Below are 17,618 nucleotides of genomic sequence, written 5' to 3'. Positions count from 1 at the left end.
TCCCATATGGTCTAGCGGTTAGGATTCCTGGTTTTCACCCAGGCGGCCCGGGTTCGACTCCCGGTATGGGAACTACTGTTTTTGTTCATATACAAAACTCTAGTTCAAAAATCGGAAAGGTTCATCAATATGTCAAAAGTTCGGAGAGAGAGTTTTATTTGTGTAAAAGTCTTCTACTGCATAACGTTTTTATGTGATTGGGTCAGTCGTCGTCGTTGTCTCTCTGTCGGAGGCTCCGGTATTTGCCGTTCTTTTCTAGTGGCCATTGGCCATATGTTTTATTATATATATATATATATATATATATATATATATATATATATATATATATATATATATATATATATATATATATATATTGACTTTTTAATTTAAGTTAAAATTGTGCCACCAAACATTAATATACACAGCCTACTACTGCGAGAGGAATTAATGTTACAGTAAGTGTGTTGGTATGTCATGAAAATGTCCACAACAAATATTAAACATATTTGTCGACGAATACAAGAAAAAATGAAGAAGCTGGATACAAGATGGAAAATTCTCCCCAATGATAGGTAGCCTACAGAGCTTAATTATTGGCATGTTACTGGAAATGCTTGTGAGAGACTTGCACTTTGTTTAGCTTTTTTTTCTTCTTCATTTTTTGACAAATAACATGGTACACATAAACAACATACAAAACAGAAAATGCCAGGGGATAAGAACGTTGATCAAAATCATAATTTAGTTCATTAAAATTTTATATAGGATACATAGATTCGGGGTTTTAATACCTTTCTAGATTTTAGAATAAAGGAATGATGTAATGAAAGTTTGATTTCATTTCCAAAAATGAAAATGGTTTATGATTGGAAACTTTTGATTTATGAATATGAGATTTTGCGAGTAATAAGATCACATCGATTTAGTATTTAGTAGTTAATTGATGTAGTATTGAGTTGCTTTAGTAGCAGAGTAAGAAAAAAAAGCCAAAAAATACATTTTCATAGTCAACATATCGGGAAATAAATGATTAAACTATATATTATATTGGCAAAAAATAGGGGACATGAGGACATGCAGCAATGTTGGTTGTTTGCATGGCTGTATTAAGAGAACGGTTGTTTGACGTATACTGGTTGCGTTATCACTGAGCGCCCGGACGACCCATACGTCGGAAGTCCGCGACTGATTAGCTTGAGCCCGCCCGGCCCTGAGCCGCTTTGCCGGTGTTGACAATCGGTTTCCTGTCCCTGCCAAAGCTCTTGGGCTGCTGCACATGAACGACACCATGGCCGCGTCCTCACACCGGATAATGTTGGGGCCGCTGGTTGCTGCCATCGACCAGGGAACGAGCTCCACTCGATTTTTGGTAAGACAACCCGGTATTATATTCTAGCTGTGTTATATTTAATGTCTGGCTCATGAACTTGTCAAATCTTGCGGTGTCCTTGGGTGTATTTTTCGCCGGCTTCTGTTTTTATAGTGGAGAGCGTAGTCTTGCAACCACACTGGTGGTTTGTACTCTGTATACATCTCATTCTGATTCTGATAAATTAGCTTTGTTGTTGGTTAAAAAGCTGTTAATTAGCTAATAGCTCCAAATGATGCTGCCTTTAAGTGCACCAGAAAAGCTCATAGGAGCAGGGAAAGGTGTTGGAGTCACCTTCTGGTTGTAGCTTTTTTACATTCACAATAACAGAATACCATTTACACATTACATACTGTATATTAATATTACATATTAAGTTATTAACCTTTGGTGTCGTGAAAGGCAAATAAAATGTAAAATATATATATATATATTGCAATATTAACGAATCAAAGCCACTTACATGTCTGTATTCTGCCATTGAAATGTGGATAAACTTTATTTATAGTGTATTGATATTGTTTACTGCATGACAAGCATAACACAAGTGTCACTCTAACTAAAAGGAACAGATTTATGTTAGAGCCAAGAGTTCTTTTATTGGTATGAGTCACCTCAAACTGTCAGACAGGGTTGGGTAGTAATGGATTACATGTAATCTGGATTACGTAATCAGATTACAAAAATCAAGTAACTATAATCAGCCCAGATTACAATAAAAAAAAAAAAGTGTAATCAGAGTTAGACACCCCAATGCTAGCTAGCTATCAGGTGGTCCAGTGATGATAAACTAATGTTAAATTTCAGTTATTTCACCATTTACGGATATGTTTAGAGTAAAGAAAGTACTTAGTAATAAATATAATGTTTTTTGGTTAATAACGTTTTTAGTTAGTTCACACAGGAATGCTTTAATGTGAGCTTTAATGAGAGCTCTTAGACGTAATGAAATAATAAAGAGAAAAATAAAATGAGAATTCATTGATCAATTCTGTGGCGGTGTCTTGTACTTAAGGTGCATATTTATTGAAGTGATCTAAGAGTAATCCTAAAGTAATCAGATTACGTTACATGTTTTGGGTAATCCAAATGATTACGTTACCGATTACAAAAATTGCCATGTATTTGTAGTCAGTAATGGATTACATTTCAAAGTAATCTGACCCAACCCTGCTGTCAGAAACCTAAAACGAGACACATGGCAACAGATCTCTAAACTTTAGAATAAAACATAGGGTGACATTTTAGAGAAGTAAATATTTAAATTAGAGTTTTAACCTACTGTGACTTCTAATTTGAGTTTGGTAAATGCTACTTGACATGTGCAGAGATATTTTTGGCTGTTGTACCATGAAAAGGTGATATTGGTTATGCATTGTTACAATTGCCTACGAAACCTCAGAGTATACGAACCACTGTTCAGTTTGTTCTTCAAAGACAGTATCCTGGAGTCCAGAAAGCAGGTTTAGGAAACAGTGGATGCCAGTTTGGATCCATTAACTGCTAGGGACATCTAAATAAGAAAGGGGCATCAGAAATCCACGATGAATCACCAAAAAGGAGGTTTTTAGCAGAGTTAGTTAGAGTGACTGCATGCTCAGTCAGTTTTCCCTCGATGAATGGAGAATAAGGTGATGTGTTGTTGGCTGAAGCAACATTCTTTCTCTTGTGCCATTTTCTCTCTTTTGAAGGTGTTTAATGCAAAAACAGCAGAGCTCCTCAGCCATCATCAGGTAGAAATCAAACAGAGCTTCCCTAAAGAAGGGTAAGTGAAAAGATCCGATCTGATTCCTAAAAGATCCGTGCGCAATTTAGTAGATATTATTTGTTGTGATTTTTCTTTCTAATTTTCAGATGGGTGGAAGAAGACCCCAAAGAAATTCTGCAGTCGGTGTTCGAGTGCATGGAGCGGACGTGTGAAAAACTCACCCAGCTCAACATAGACATCTCAAACATTAAAGGTATTCACACATGGGGTTTATGCTACCACCTGCTCTCTTGAGGCAGTGTTCTTTTATTTCAAAGAAGCGTTCACGATCAAAAATCTTTGGAAATTCTTGTTTGAATCTGTCTAGCTATTGGAGTGACCAACCAAAGAGAGACTACACTTGTTTGGGACAAAGAGACAGGGGAGCCCCTCTACAATGCAATCGGTAAAGTTGTTTCCTTTATTATGTATACATCATTTGCGTTTACCCTGGCACATATCTGACATTCTTCACTAGTGTAAGCTGTCTAAATGTAAACGCAATCCAAAAGCAGATGTCGGATTGCGCAGATTTCTGGTTGCTATGAAATAACTGCAGTGTTTCTTCTTCAGTTTGGCTGGACCTGCGGACTCAATCAACAGTTGAACGTCTAATTAACAAAACTCCAGGAAGGAATAAGAACCACTTGAAGGTGAGTCTCGTTCTGTTCTCTCTTGTACGGTGACCTGCAAACCTGACTGATTTTTATTGCTGGTACAGGGTTTTTCCTGCCTCAAAATGGGTCTTTGGGGCGGGGGTTACTATGCACAACAGCAAGCATGATCGGTTTGCGAACAGTAAGGGCCCCATCATGCACCCGGTGCAGCACAGCGCAAAGTCCGACGCAAGTGTCTTTGCTAGTTTAAGACCGACGCAGTTGTCAATTTTCCGTCCAGCCCCCATGCCGATTAAATAGCAAATGCACCTGCGCCCATCTTTGCGCCCATGGGCGTGCCGGTCTTACAGGGAGGTGTGTTGCTATCTCGAGGCAGCGGGAAGTGATCGCACCATTGACCAACAAAAACCTGGTCTAAAGTCAATGACGCAGCATTTCATTGTTATTTTAACAGCGCATTAGTAAAATGCGCCTAGGCTCATGCACAGCACGCGCACACTATGCTTGTTACACACACAGGGAAGCGCAGCAGCACACAAACATGCAAAAGATTACAAATAAAAATATTACGGTGCAAATCCGCCATCATAATAGCAATGCGCCAAGGTCCAAACGCGCCTGGCTTTTAAAGGGAATGGGAGATGACACTCTGATTGGTTTATTGCATGTTACGCCCAAAACACACCTATGAATTAATGAAGACACTAAGTACAACCCTTCTGAACCACGCGCCTGGCGCACCGACCCTTTTTTCCGCCGTCAAACTCGCAAAAGTGGATTTGGACACGCCCTAAACGCACCTGTGTCACGCGCTTCACGCCGCACGCTTAGATCGTTAAAATAGGGCCCTAAGTCGGTTACCTAATTTGACAGAAATCTATGCATTTTCCTGTTATTTCTGAGAATTTGATAAACAGAAATGCCTATTATGCTTGAGGAAATGAAACCCCAATCAACAAAACTACTTAAAAAAAAAAATAATATTGATATTTAAATACTACCGTTAAAATTCCCGGGAGAGTTCGACACAGCCAGACTCTGGACTGTAAAACTGAGATTAGCGCTCCCATTCACATTTTATGTTCTGCTTGTTCAACAGTTGTTGGGTAAATTGCTGATAAACACACAGAAGATTTGAAGTGCTATTTTTTTTTTTTCCTCAATTATTATCATTTAAGCACTGATGGTCCTTTGGGGCTCGCTGAAACGTCCTGCTACTCCCTGCTATGCCCTGCAGTGCCCTGCTACGCCATGAACTACTACAACTACTATTTCTAGTCCTAGTTCCATTATCTTTATTGTGACTATTATTGCCACTGTTCATCACACCCCCCAACCGCCTACCAAGAGCCTAGGTCTGGCCGAGGTTAAAAGTCCTCCATGCAGGAAAAACCCTGCTGGTAGTACTGTTGATATTAATTGAAGCACCTTCCAATTTAAAAACAAATGCAGACGTTTGACGGCACTAGTAGAGTAGTTTATGTCATTGTCATCCTGCAGCATAAAACGGGGCTCCCGATCAGCACTTACTTTAGCGCCGTGAAACTTCGCTGGCTGATGGACAACGTGGACGAGGTCCATGAAGCTGTCGTGTCTCACCGTGCCATGTTCGGCACCGTGGACTCCTGGCTCATTTGGGTGAGTAGCAGTTGTATGTCATTGAAATGTTGTACGTTTAGTGAAAAACTGACTTTTTTTTTTTTTTTTTTAAACGGCTGTCCAAAAGTGTTTGACAGGAGGCAAGTCAGGCGGCGTCCACTGCACAGATGTGACCAACGCCAGCAGAACCATGCTGTTTAACATTCACACCTTGGAATGGGACCCAGAACTATGCAAGTACGACAGCTGTCTTTCATTAGCGTTTAATCCCATCGTGCTGCCTGTTATTTGAAAAATATCATTTTTAAATTCATGCCATAGTCATTTATCCATTTTAGTTGTTTTTTTTTGTTTTCTTTTTAAATATATCACAGAAAAGTGGGAAGAAACATTGATAATTGCGTTATTTGTAAATCGTAACCGTGCAAAATGCCTCTGTTGGGCTCTTTGTGTCATGCTTACATTAATATGAATTTGTTAAAGCCACATAATACATTCAGAATATCTTTTTATTGCAATGGATAATACAAATTAGTAGCAAAAGAAATAAATTGTGTGGAAAGCAGAATTGGCGTAATAATTCAGTCCTCTAATTCCTGTCAGATATTTTGGTATTCCCATGGAGATCTTGCCCAGAGTGAGGAGTTCTTCAGAAATCTATGGTCTCATGGTAAGCATGCATTAATATAAAGTCAAGCCTACTTACAATTTCACTTTAATGAGTTTATATATTAACTTTTTAACGATTTCTTTGCTGTGTCTAGTGTGGCATTAGTGCAACAGGCCTCTAATAAGATAATAGAGGGTTAGTTTTTTTGGTTAGTGTGTTTTCTGACTGTTCCAAGTGCATTTTAGGCATTTTTTGTTTGCCATTGTCTCTCTTTTCTCACTGGTAGAAAATATGTTCTAGCCTGGTAAGTAATACTCGCCATCACTATTTTCCTCCTCATGCAAAGTAACCCATCCTGCTTCTCCGTGGCCAGTGCATTTCCAAGATTCATATTGAAGGCTAATGTTTCAGCAGCTGAGCTGTTAATTTAGTTTGCCTAATTGCTGACTGGAGGAAAGAAGTATAAATGGGTCCAACCAGCTGTCATTTTCTGCCACATTGGTGTAACTAACTCTTAACTAACAACATACATTTGCTTTTGTATATCTTTGCCACTGACAAAATAAGAACATTTGAGCAAATTTGCCAAATATACACATTAGATTTGGGTAGAAGGAAGAGAAGAAGTTGAAAATGTTTATAATTGACCCAAACCAGCTAAAGATGTTATTACAGCGTTTTCACCCTGTGCCTTCAGACAAAACTTGAGCTGCTCCAACAAACAAAACAATAACTAAATATTCATATGAAAAGCTGTCCTATAACAAATAACTATAATACAGTGGCTCCAAATATCAAACAAACAGACAAAGTTAGTGACTAGAATGTAAACATAGTGGAGCATTTAGCTGCTAAAGAGCCAGGTATTTCCTTCAGGAGTGAGTGCAAACCGAAACAGAGTTAAAATGAAAGTGAATATTGGACTTGATGAAGGTGATGATACTTGCAGGGCTGACCGAATAGACAGCAGAGAAACGGTAAAAAAAAAAAAAAGTATATTTATTTTGTGTAGCTTTCAGACATTAGTGTACAAAATTTACCAGCCAATGTTCAGTGGTTTTGGACCCAGCAAAAACGCACGCACGCACGCACACACGCGCGTACACACGCATACGCTCTTTTGGAAATGTACTGGATGCTCCCCATTCCTCATTGCTTCTGTTGTGGCATGCCACTCGGCCGGTTGTTTACTGCTCTACTGACGGGCCATTTTCCTCCACAATGTCCCTAAATCTCTTCACTCTTTGGCACAGTTCTATTTAACCAACTTTATCTTTCTGCCTTTAAACATCTCACCAAAACAACAGCTTCATGTGGAGGAGTGAAGACATTTTATTTTATACAGGTTCACACTTGCTCTTGATGTCCCCTTATTGTTACAGTACACTTAATGAAAGAAAAGTACAATTAGAGTCGGTTTATTTTTGTTATTTGGTTTAATGTAGTCAAATAACGAGTAATTAACTTCTGTTATCAGTGTTGTTGTCAGGGCAAGTAGCTCATAGTGATGGATAAATTGATGATTGATTTATATTTGGAATTTCTGTTGATGGCTTTGATGTTTTAGCTACGAATATGTATGTAGAATTTCAAATGTTTTAATCGGTCAGCTATTTCTGAAAAATACACGTAATTTCATGTCACTTAATTCACAATTGTTGCACATTTCCTTTTACGAAAGGATCAGATATTAGAACAGTCAATCATATAAAAAGAAGAAACAAAACATTCAACGTTAAAAGCTATTACTTTCCTTTGGCAGAAATCTGGAGCTCTTTCAGGTATCCCCATTTCAGGGGTAAGTTTATCTCTATTTTTACTTTCCAACATTGTCTCCGTGTACTTGCTTTGAAGTCTTTGAGGCATTTGCAATGGTCCCACCTGATTTTAGATTTTTGGGTTATTTAATAACAGTGTCTTGGGGATCAGTCAGCAGCTCTAGTTGGACAGATGTGTTTTCAGGACGGGCAGGCAAAAAACACGTAAGCGACTTTGTGTGTTTTAGGTTCACGTGCTGTGGCCTTTCTATGTTCGTCTTTTCAAATGTATGGGTTGTTTGTCTTTGTAAGAAATTCAACCAATACTTTTATTATGTGTTTCAGGTATGGAACTGGCTGCTTTCTCCTGCGAAACACTGGAGCTAAGGTACACTCATTAAGATTTGTATGTTAATGGTGAAATCCCTGCACACATTGCATACAGAGGCATTTCTCTTGTTTCTGCTGTTTTGCAGCCTGTAATGTCTGACCACGGTCTTCTGACCACTGTGGCGTACAAACTTGGTCGGGACAAACCTGCCTGTTACGCTCTAGAGGTACAGTACAGCATCTTAAATACACTAATATTCCCACACCTGTCATTCCTTTCATAATATACTGTACACTTCTAATAATCACTTTATTTGTACCGCACTTTTCATACAATTAAATGCAACTCAAAGTGCTTTACAGTGTGGTATTAAAAGAAAACACATTAATTAAAGAAAAAAGCAATATACATAGAAATGACAACATGCATAAGATAAATAAGTTTATAAGAGGAGAATAAAAAAAGCACAGAGCTAAAAGTAGACAAAGTGGCAGTATAATCATTCAGTACTTTTAATCTCAGATTTGTTTTTGTTTTTCTGGTACTTCTTGCCAGGGCTCTGTGGCCATTGCAGGAGCTGTGGTTCGTTGGCTGCAAGACAATCTCGGGATCATCGGCTCATCTGAAGAGCTCGGTATGTGCTGCGGCTGGTTCAGGACTTGTGGTGTCATTTCATCCATGTGTAATTGTCTATAAAGGGACAGCAGAAGCAAGCAACTAAAGACGCTAAAACTATACAGTTATATCCCCAAAATTGCTGGGATATAAAAGCGGCCTGATTCTTGTCTGTAATGGCTTGTAATATACTTTCCCTTCATTCCAATTCCTTTTTCTGTTTCTGTCCTGGTTGCAGAGAAGTTGGCTGCGTCAGTTGGTACATCCTACGGCTGTTACTTTGTTCCTGCATTCTCGGGTCTTTATGCACCTTACTGGGAGCCCAGTGCCAGAGGGTAAAGAGCTACTCTGTAGTGTAGTAAACAACAACAACAACAACAACAACAACAACACAGTAAACTACTCCCTGATTCACTCAATCTTCCTCTGATTCACAGGATCATTTGTGGGTTAACTCAGTTTACTAATAAGAGTCACGTCGCGTTTGCTGCACTGGAAGCAGTGTGTTTCCAGACCCGAGAGGTAAGCACTCTCTCCTTCTCTTAGAGCCGAACTGATCTTTGCCCCGAACCAGAAGATACCCGACGGGTTCGGTCTTTAATTTCTATCATGTTACACGGGCTCGGGCTTGCGCTCCGGGTTGCGCGGTAAATGAGCGGTCAGGTGATGCGTTTCGATTAGCGTGAAAATGGATGCTGAGGAGGTGATACGGAGACTGGCTTCTGGAGGACTTATTTTATTTCTTTGTTCCAACTTCCAAGTGGCCTATAGTCTACGTTATTCATGAATAAATGATGTTAGAATGATGACTCATTCTTGACGAAAGACAAAAGAGCTGTGTGTGCAGTCTCTTTTTTTTTTTTTTTTTTTTTTTCTCCCTTTTCCGCCGAGTGGTGCGTGTGCCCGCTCGTGGTGTAAAGCGCGTGTCCACGCTATTCTCCGACATGCTCTCTAATCGCTGCTGATAGACGGCCTTTTGTACAGTCGGGCTGTAAACGGGTTCGGGCTTTTAAAAAGCTGTCAATCAAAATGTACTTGTCGGGCTCGGGCCTTTTCGGGCCGAACTTTTAAGGCCCGATTACAGCTCTACCTTCTCTTAATTGGTCATCAGAGAAGAGCACTGGAGTGTGGCACATGCTGCACTAGCTCAGTGGAGTCCTAACTTTTGAAACTGCTACTCCTTAAGCGTGACTTATGCTTCTGCGAGAAATCTACGCCGTGGCGACATACGTAGGTACGTGGAGACACAGACCCTACGCCGGACCCTACACCGTAGCCTGACACGCACCTCTCGAAAAATGTAACCACGCGTTGCGGCGACGCGCGTCGGGGTTTCGCAGCGTTTCATTCCCCCCCCCCCCTCACTCTCTCACTTCTCCCTCGCTCTACCACACACTCCCCGCACACACACACATCAGCTCAACGTGCACACACCAACACACAAGTATAAACTTCAGGCCACTTGCGTACGCTACGGCGAAAACTCTGCGTGGAGCCTCCGCACAACATCAATCACGCTTTACTACCATCTCATATAATTGAATTGAATAGCATTTAAAAGTTGTACACCGTTGTGAAAGTCCCCCCTCCACATTTTATTTACAAAACTGCTAATTTACATTATTGTATTATTTATTCGATTAGATGCAGGTATTTGCGTAATGGGATATTTATTTTAATGCAGATTCTGGACGCCATGAATCAGGACAGTGGCATCCCGCTAACTCAGCTCCAGGTGGATGGAGGAATGACGTCCAACCGGCTGCTGATGCAGCTGCAGGCAGACATTCTCTGTATCCCTGTTGGTAAGATGTTCATTCATTTCTAATCATATGTTTTTAGGTATTCAGTGAGTCAAAAGGGATCAGTGTGATTCCAGAGGGAAACTGTTGACAGCCACGTGGGTACATTAACAAACAAACAAACTCTGACAGTGACCAAACTGGTTCTTCAACCACCAGAGGCCTGTACTATGAAGCAAGATTTGGCGTTAACGAGGTAACTTCAGGTTCAACCCAGGGTTTAACTTATGCTGAACACCTAACCTGCTCGGGAGCAGGTTATGTTGGAGATTAGAGATCAACCGGTGTAAAAGCACCGCCTACTGACCAATCAATACTCGATTGATAACGGCGTCACTGTTCTTAGAAGATCAGGTGGAGCTCGGTGCGCGGAGAGAGAGAGAGAGGCGCGCTCATAAAAGTTAAAACCTTTAGAGACCGACAACCCCCGTTAACATTCCCTGATGGGTATTTTTATGAACGATATAGATTTTCAGCGGAGGGAATTACGTATAGGCTATTTGTCGCCTTCTTGAGCCGTGTGTTGCCAATGCGCACATCGGTTTGAATTATGTTTTTATATTTTTTTAATTTGCTCTCACGATCGCTTCCCACTGCCACGGTTGCAACTGATAATATAATAGGCTAAAGCAACGGCAGTTTATGGAAAGCACAAGTGTAATTACGGTCAGAGCTTGTGCCTGACTGATGGGGAAGTAATATTGATAAGCGTTGTGATTTATGCATCTACAGCTTCGCCTATTTTTGCCCGCTCTCCTTCCTGTTTTAGGAAGCAGCGACTGTATTGCGTTTTGCCTGTAAAACCGTGTCTGTGTTCTTCAGATTTATGTAGAGTTATAGTTTGCTCTTCTTATATAAAATATGCGGCTCTGGTAGATGTTTGCGATTTGTCGTGCTGTGCAAACACCGCCTCTTTTATGTGAACGCGCGCGTCGCTGGACTGGGAAACCCCGGGTTGATTGAACTAGTTGTTAACCAGCGTCGTGATACAGCTTATGCGGGACCGCGGTTGTTAGGTTAGATGAAGCCGGGTAACTGAAAGAAATCCAGAGCATGTTGATCTTGATTCGTAGTGCAGGCCTCAGGTCACCCTGATGTCCAGTGCAAAACTGTACACACTAGCAGCCCAAACCTAGTGGATGTTTACAAGTGGAGGCATAATTTGTCCTTGCATATGACAAAATGTTTTTATAGCACAAGGAATGTCCTTTTCTAGCCAACTAACTGTTGTATCAAACTGTTCTGGTGCTACATTGGAAGCATTACAGCCCTCTGCTGGAATTCAGTTCAATTTTATTTATAGTGTCAAATCATAACAGGAGTTATCCCAAGACACTTTACAGATGGAGTTGGTCTCTTTAGTTTACAAAGACCCAACAATTCCAACAATTCCCCCAAGAGCAATCATTTAGTGCAACGATCATGTGAGCTTTTTAGTTGTTTAACAATGTAAAACTATTGCTAATGCCCACAAATATTTGGAAATGTATGATTTTAAAATGAATTCTTAATGTGCCACTATGCAGTACAAATACACATTATTTCATTTCTTTACAAAGCTGTCCCTAAATATGTCCATTAAAAAATGCATCAATGTTATTATGACTACTACTAGTATTATGGGTATTGAGTGGTAGAGTAACAATTATTGCTACATGATTTGTTATTCATATTGTCGTTATTACCAGTAAAGATTGTATTGATTGTTATTTCCAGTGAAGCCGTCCATGCCCGAGACCACTGCTCTCGGAGCAGCGATGGCGGCGGGAGCAGCAGAGGGGGTGAGTGTGTGGAGTCTGAGCCCAGAGGACCTGAGTGAAGTCACCTCTGAGAAGTTCGAGCCTCAGATCAACCCTGAAGGTACAGTGAGCTGCTCTTGCTGTCTCTACGCACCTGGAAAATATATGTCTTCAGTAGCTGTTGGTTTAAACGTAAAGGTGTTTCTGTACGTTTGCAGAGAGCGAGTTTCGGTACGCTCGATGGAAGAAGGCGGTTCAGAAATCCATGAACTGGGAGACGACAGAGCCTGTTGGTAATGGAAACGGTAGGCAGTACCACACTCACGTATTCAGTCTCGCATGCGTGTCGGTTCATTGTTTTTGTAGACCGCATTTTTTTTTTTTTTTTTTTGAACTATGAACAAAAAACTTGAATGCTTCACTGTCAATGTGGGCCCAAATATTAAAGGATAGGTTCACATATTTGGATCTTGAAAACAATTACGGCATGCCAAAATGTGCATTGAAAGCATTATTATATAGCTGTAATTGTTCCTCCTGTCCCACCGGAGAGGAAACAATTCATCACTCTCCATTGTCTTTGTATTGCGTGAAGGTGCCTCCTTGTCATTGCCGTTTGCTAGCAAACAACAGAAAAATGCCTAATAGCTACTGTTTGGGGAGATACACTTATCTCCCCAAACGTAAAGAACCCATAGTTAAGTTTTTATAAGCTGCCGAACTGAAAAACTGAGCTTTTAGAAAGACAAAAGTGGATACAGACGTGAGGAATCAGCAGGAAGAATGGGAAAACTGTGGGATCCTGACACTAACCGATCGGTTAATGAATGGCGTGCCCCATGCTACATGTGCAAGCATTACAAAGCCAAATATCCAAATCAGTTTTAGGCTAACAAATTACTGTGAGTTAAGCATTTTGACAGTAAACAACTTGGGCCCTATTTTAACGTGCTAAGCACGCGGCGTGAAGCGCCTGGCGCAGGTGCGTTTACAGCGTGTACGAATCCACTTTTGCTAGGTTAACGGCGGGTTGTACTTGGTGTCTTCATTAATTCATAGGTGTGTTTTGGACGTAACATGTAAGACCTGTAAGGCCAGCACGCAGATGAGCGCAGGTGCATTTGCTATTTAAACGACGTGGGCGCTGGACAGGAAATTGACAACTGCGTCCGTCTTAAACTAGCAAAGACACTTTGCGTCAGGCTTTGTGCTGCGCCGCGCCAGGTGCAAGATAGGGCACCTTGTATTACAGTGCCTTAGCTTGCTAATAAATAGCTAATAGCTAATAAGTAGCGCTCTGTTAGACAAAGGATGCTCAAATAATCCTTTGTTATGCTTAAAAACAATGTTTTTAGCTAACTACAGGCACTTTGTTAGCGTTTGAGCTTTTGGTTGCATATTGTGGCAGCCGATTAGGGCTGCACGTTGTGAGGAAAATATGTGATACGCGATAACATTGTTGACTATCGTGATAACGATATTACTTGCGATAAATAAACAGACATTAAAGTGTACTCAGTTCTTGCCTTACTGTTGCTTTCAGTATTCTTCTGAAATACAACAAATTGCATGTTGAATTTAAAACAAATGAAAGGAAATCATTTCTAACGTTCTTTTATTGAACAAATTGAACATTGAATTGACAATAACAGGCACCACTAAAAAGGAATGACGGTTACACTTTAATGTGCAGTTTTCTATTGCTATTTTCTTTCAACTAAAACAAAGAATCATGTACCTTTTGGGATATGTATATTGCGCCAGTTGATATTGCGAGGACGATAAAAACAAACATATATTGTGCATCTCTAGCGCTAATTGTCTTTTCCTTCCGGTGGGCGTGGTTTTCAGAGTATGACGCATTGAGTACTGTCTCTGTCTCTGGCCACTGAAAGACCCCTTTTCCAAAGTGCTTTTTAATGCGAGTGATAAGGGACACAACCACACTCCTATTAGCACCAAATTCCTCTTTGTTTCACTATCATTTTGCTGCATTTAAATCCATTATGCTGCGGGTCATACTTGAGCATGTTTGAGGCGTGACCTGCAAGTATGGGTCGTTTCTAATCCTTCTGGCATTTTGTAAATTATTGATTTCAAGTGACGAAATCTGTCCTACGCTCAGAGAAAAGACCAAGTCACTTGGCAGTTTTCTTTTGGTCCAAGTAAAAACCAAATAGCGCTGATGGTTTAGTTGATACATAAGCGCTGTTTGGTTTTTACTTGGACCAAAAGAAACAAAGTGACTTGGTCTTTTCTCTGAGCATAGGACAGATTTTGTCACATGAAATATAAATATATATATATATATATTATATATTATATAATATATATATATATATATATATATATATATATATATATATATATATATATACATATGCATGCATGCATATATATATATATATATATATATATATATATATATATATATATATATATATATGATATATATATATATAGAGAGATGTATATATATATATATAGATATGCATATATATATATATATATATATATATATATGCATATATATATATATATATATATATATATATATATATGCATATATATATATATATATATATATATATATATATATATATATATATATGCATGCATGCAACTGATCTCAGCTGGTGTTCTGTCTATAATGGAGTGGAATGGAAGTGACCCCAAACTTTTGACCAGTAGAGTGAGTGAAGGAAAAAAATATATACACACACACACACACACACACACACACACACACACACACACACTCACACACTCACACACTCACTACTGGTCAAAAGTTTGGGGTCACTTAGAAATGTCCATTCCACTCCATTATAGACAGAACACCAGCTGAGATCAGTTTTTTGTTTTTTTAACCAGGGCAGCAGTTTTCAGATTACATTATGTGCTTACATAATTGCAAAAGGGTTCTCCATTGTTTTCTTAGTTAGCCTTTTAAAATGATGTCAGACTGGTAAACAGAATGTGCCTTTGGAACATTGGATGAATGGTTGCTGTTAATGGCCAATGTAGATATTGCATTAAAGATCAGCCACTTCTTTCTACAACAGTCGAGAACCCTTTTGCAATTATGTAAGCACATAATGTAATCTGAAAACTGCTGCCCTGATTAAAAAAAACAATGCAACTGATCTCAGCTGGTATTCTGTCTGTAATGGAGTGGAATGGAAATTTCTAAGTGAACCCAAACTTTTGACCAGTAGTGTATATATGACAATATCCGTCAACTACAGACAGAGTAGGTTGGTTTCTTTGAATTCAGACTTTTTAATAGTTTATTTTATTACGTTTGCGTTGTTGTATAATTGCTCTTCTGTCTTTCCCCTCCGTGTTACCCTTATTTATGCGGATGACCAAAAGGTGAAAGTAGCATCTTCAGCAGCGTCCCCCTGGGCTTTTACATCATGGGCAGCATGTTGATGTTAATTGGTGCAAATTACCTCGCAGGTCAGTGTCTACTTCAGTATGTGTATGAAGCATATTCTTCATTTTTTGTGCACAAGTATTTTTTTTTACTTTTTAAGTGCATGTGCTTATTACGGTTTCAGTGGTTAATAACAAAGCAAATACATTTGAGTTACTTCTATTTCATTTCTTTGTATTGTGTGGTTTATGTTTTCGTTATATGTTTTTCTGTCTACATCAGGCCGTGACTAGGCTCAGACTTCTGGAGGCATTAAAGCAAAAAAGAGGAAAGTGGAAACAAACGCTCTTCATGCTGGACCACCGCTTGTACTCTTGGTTGCACTTTTTTTTCTTCCAAAAAGGCATTCCAGGAGAAAGACACTCCTGCTGAATCTTACCGAAAAACCAGGACAAGTTTGAACTGACTAATGGCACTGTTTCTCTGCAGCAGGCGTTTGTACATTATGGATTCATTTTAGCAGTATGCATGCAGTATTTCATTTTTCATTATGTTGATATGGTGTGAATTTCTGCGCTAGAAACTACCAATGGTAGTTTACATTGTTGTAATCTTTCCACAGTTGTATGAAATGAAGTGAAGCTCTCTAATTTGCATTACTTTCTTACTTACTTTTTGTTCTTCCCGACCCTCCACTATGAGCTACAAAGGATATTTAAGAGCACTTTATATATTATTTTAGTTTTGTCTTGTGGGAGCTGTGTACTACCTAAGAGTCTAATATATTATTTTTCTAACATTGGGGATTAAGACACAGAACGTTTTAGATTGTAGTGAAAGGAAAACAAGAGAGAGTTAATGAACTGACAAGGTTGCTTTTTTTGTGACGTTCTTTTCCATACTGGCGTGTTTTTTGAACCGTAAAAATATGTATTGTGTAAAGGGAAAATGTGCGTTGACGTGCAATGATGAATCGGCAGACGTAGACATAGGAAGACACATATATTTGTACATTTGTGTGTGACCCATTAATATTCTCCCAAAGATAGAACTATGAAGATCATTAAAGGAGAAAAACTGAAGCCGCTATCTAAAACAGCCTATCATGGTTCAGATTCAATTTTATAACTTTTAACATGCTCTGCTTTATAGGGTCATGATGAAAATGGCAAAAACACTACTTTCCACAGACTGACTTACTTAGTTTTTTATTTATTTTGGTCACAAGTTGATGTGATAATTTTTCATAATTTATCAGGGGAAACATTACACTAGCTGCTCTAGTTTTTAGCATAAAAAATTTCCAAAAATTAATAAAAAAAATTCACTTCCACGGCATGCAAAATGTTCAAACGCATCCTTAAAGCTAACTCTAAATGAAGAAGCTGTATTACACTGAACTGTTAGTTTGGCATTTTTGTCTGATTCAATTATTTTCATTAAAAGGGAGATTTATAAAAACAATAGAAACCCATTCTTAAACTAGTCCCCTTTGCTGTAAGGTTACGGTTTGAAGAGTAAACTTTGAGGAAGTAGAAGCGAATTAATGCATGTCTGTTTTGTTCTGTGTGGATCTGATCTGATACTTGATGAAAGGCTGAGGCAGAGCCAGTATTTTGTTTCAGAAATGGTTTAGGGTTTTCTGTGTATACTCATGCAGTCATTTGTTGAACTGAAGGTATGAAATGAATGGGTTCAAGTGTTTCACACTGAAAAATGAAGGCAAGCATGAAAGCAAAGCGTGCTATCAATTCAAATGCAAATGTGAGACCTTTAACTGAAATTGTTGGTTTTGATGATGAATTGTTTCCTATCGAACAATTAATGTGTCTCCACTTGCTACTTGCTCTGCCGCCGCTCTCTCATTCCCTTCAACTCATTCACAATGGAATCAATATAAAAAGGAATCTATCTACACCAGGTACTGCTCGATTTGAAATGTAATGAGTTTAAAATGAGGAAACGATGTGTGCTTATGTCATCACCTTTCATGTGTGGAAACAGGTTTTACGGGAGAGTAAATGTCATGAAAAATAAACTTATTTAGTTCTGAATTTTACTGTTTCAC

The 17,618-nt window shown here is 39.1% G+C and overlaps 1 protein-coding gene and 1 non-coding gene across 3 annotated transcripts; both read left to right on the top strand.

Moving 5' to 3' along the window:
• Window positions 1–72, top strand: trnae-uuc (transfer RNA glutamic acid (anticodon UUC)). Its single transcript has one exon. It is a non-coding gene; the product is annotated as a tRNA-Glu (tRNA).
• Window positions 73–1,170: 1,098 nt separating this feature from the next.
• Window positions 1,171–17,604, top strand: LOC144512756 (glycerol kinase). 2 transcript variants are annotated; one of them, XM_078243662.1, is made up of 21 exons: window positions 1,171–1,354; window positions 3,046–3,119; window positions 3,209–3,315; window positions 3,430–3,507; window positions 3,675–3,754; window positions 5,219–5,356; window positions 5,445–5,554; window positions 5,921–5,987; window positions 6,214–6,231; window positions 7,690–7,725; window positions 7,842–7,909; window positions 8,030–8,072; window positions 8,161–8,241; window positions 8,571–8,649; window positions 8,869–8,965; window positions 9,068–9,152; window positions 10,315–10,435; window positions 12,149–12,292; window positions 12,390–12,476; window positions 15,547–15,633; window positions 15,833–17,604. In XM_078243662.1, the coding sequence occupies exons 1-21, from the start codon at window positions 1,262–1,264 to the stop codon at window positions 15,841–15,843; spliced, it is 1,704 nt and encodes a 567-aa protein (XP_078099788.1). In that variant the 5' UTR covers window positions 1,171–1,261; the 3' UTR covers window positions 15,844–17,604. The 2 variants fall into 2 exon arrangements, with proteins under 2 accessions (XP_078099788.1, XP_078099789.1); XM_078243663.1 differs by lacking the exon at window positions 6,214–6,231 and having other exon boundaries at window positions 1,172–1,354.
• Window positions 17,605–17,618: the final 14 nt, after the last annotated feature.

The sequence above is a fragment of the Sander vitreus genome, chromosome 24 (assembly GCF_031162955.1).
Source record: "Sander vitreus isolate 19-12246 chromosome 24, sanVit1, whole genome shotgun sequence".
Classification (NCBI taxonomy): domain Eukaryota; kingdom Metazoa; phylum Chordata; class Actinopteri; order Perciformes; family Percidae; genus Sander; species Sander vitreus.
The sequence above is the reverse complement of the archived record's forward strand: the minus strand, read 5'-3'. Positions and strand labels throughout refer to the sequence as shown.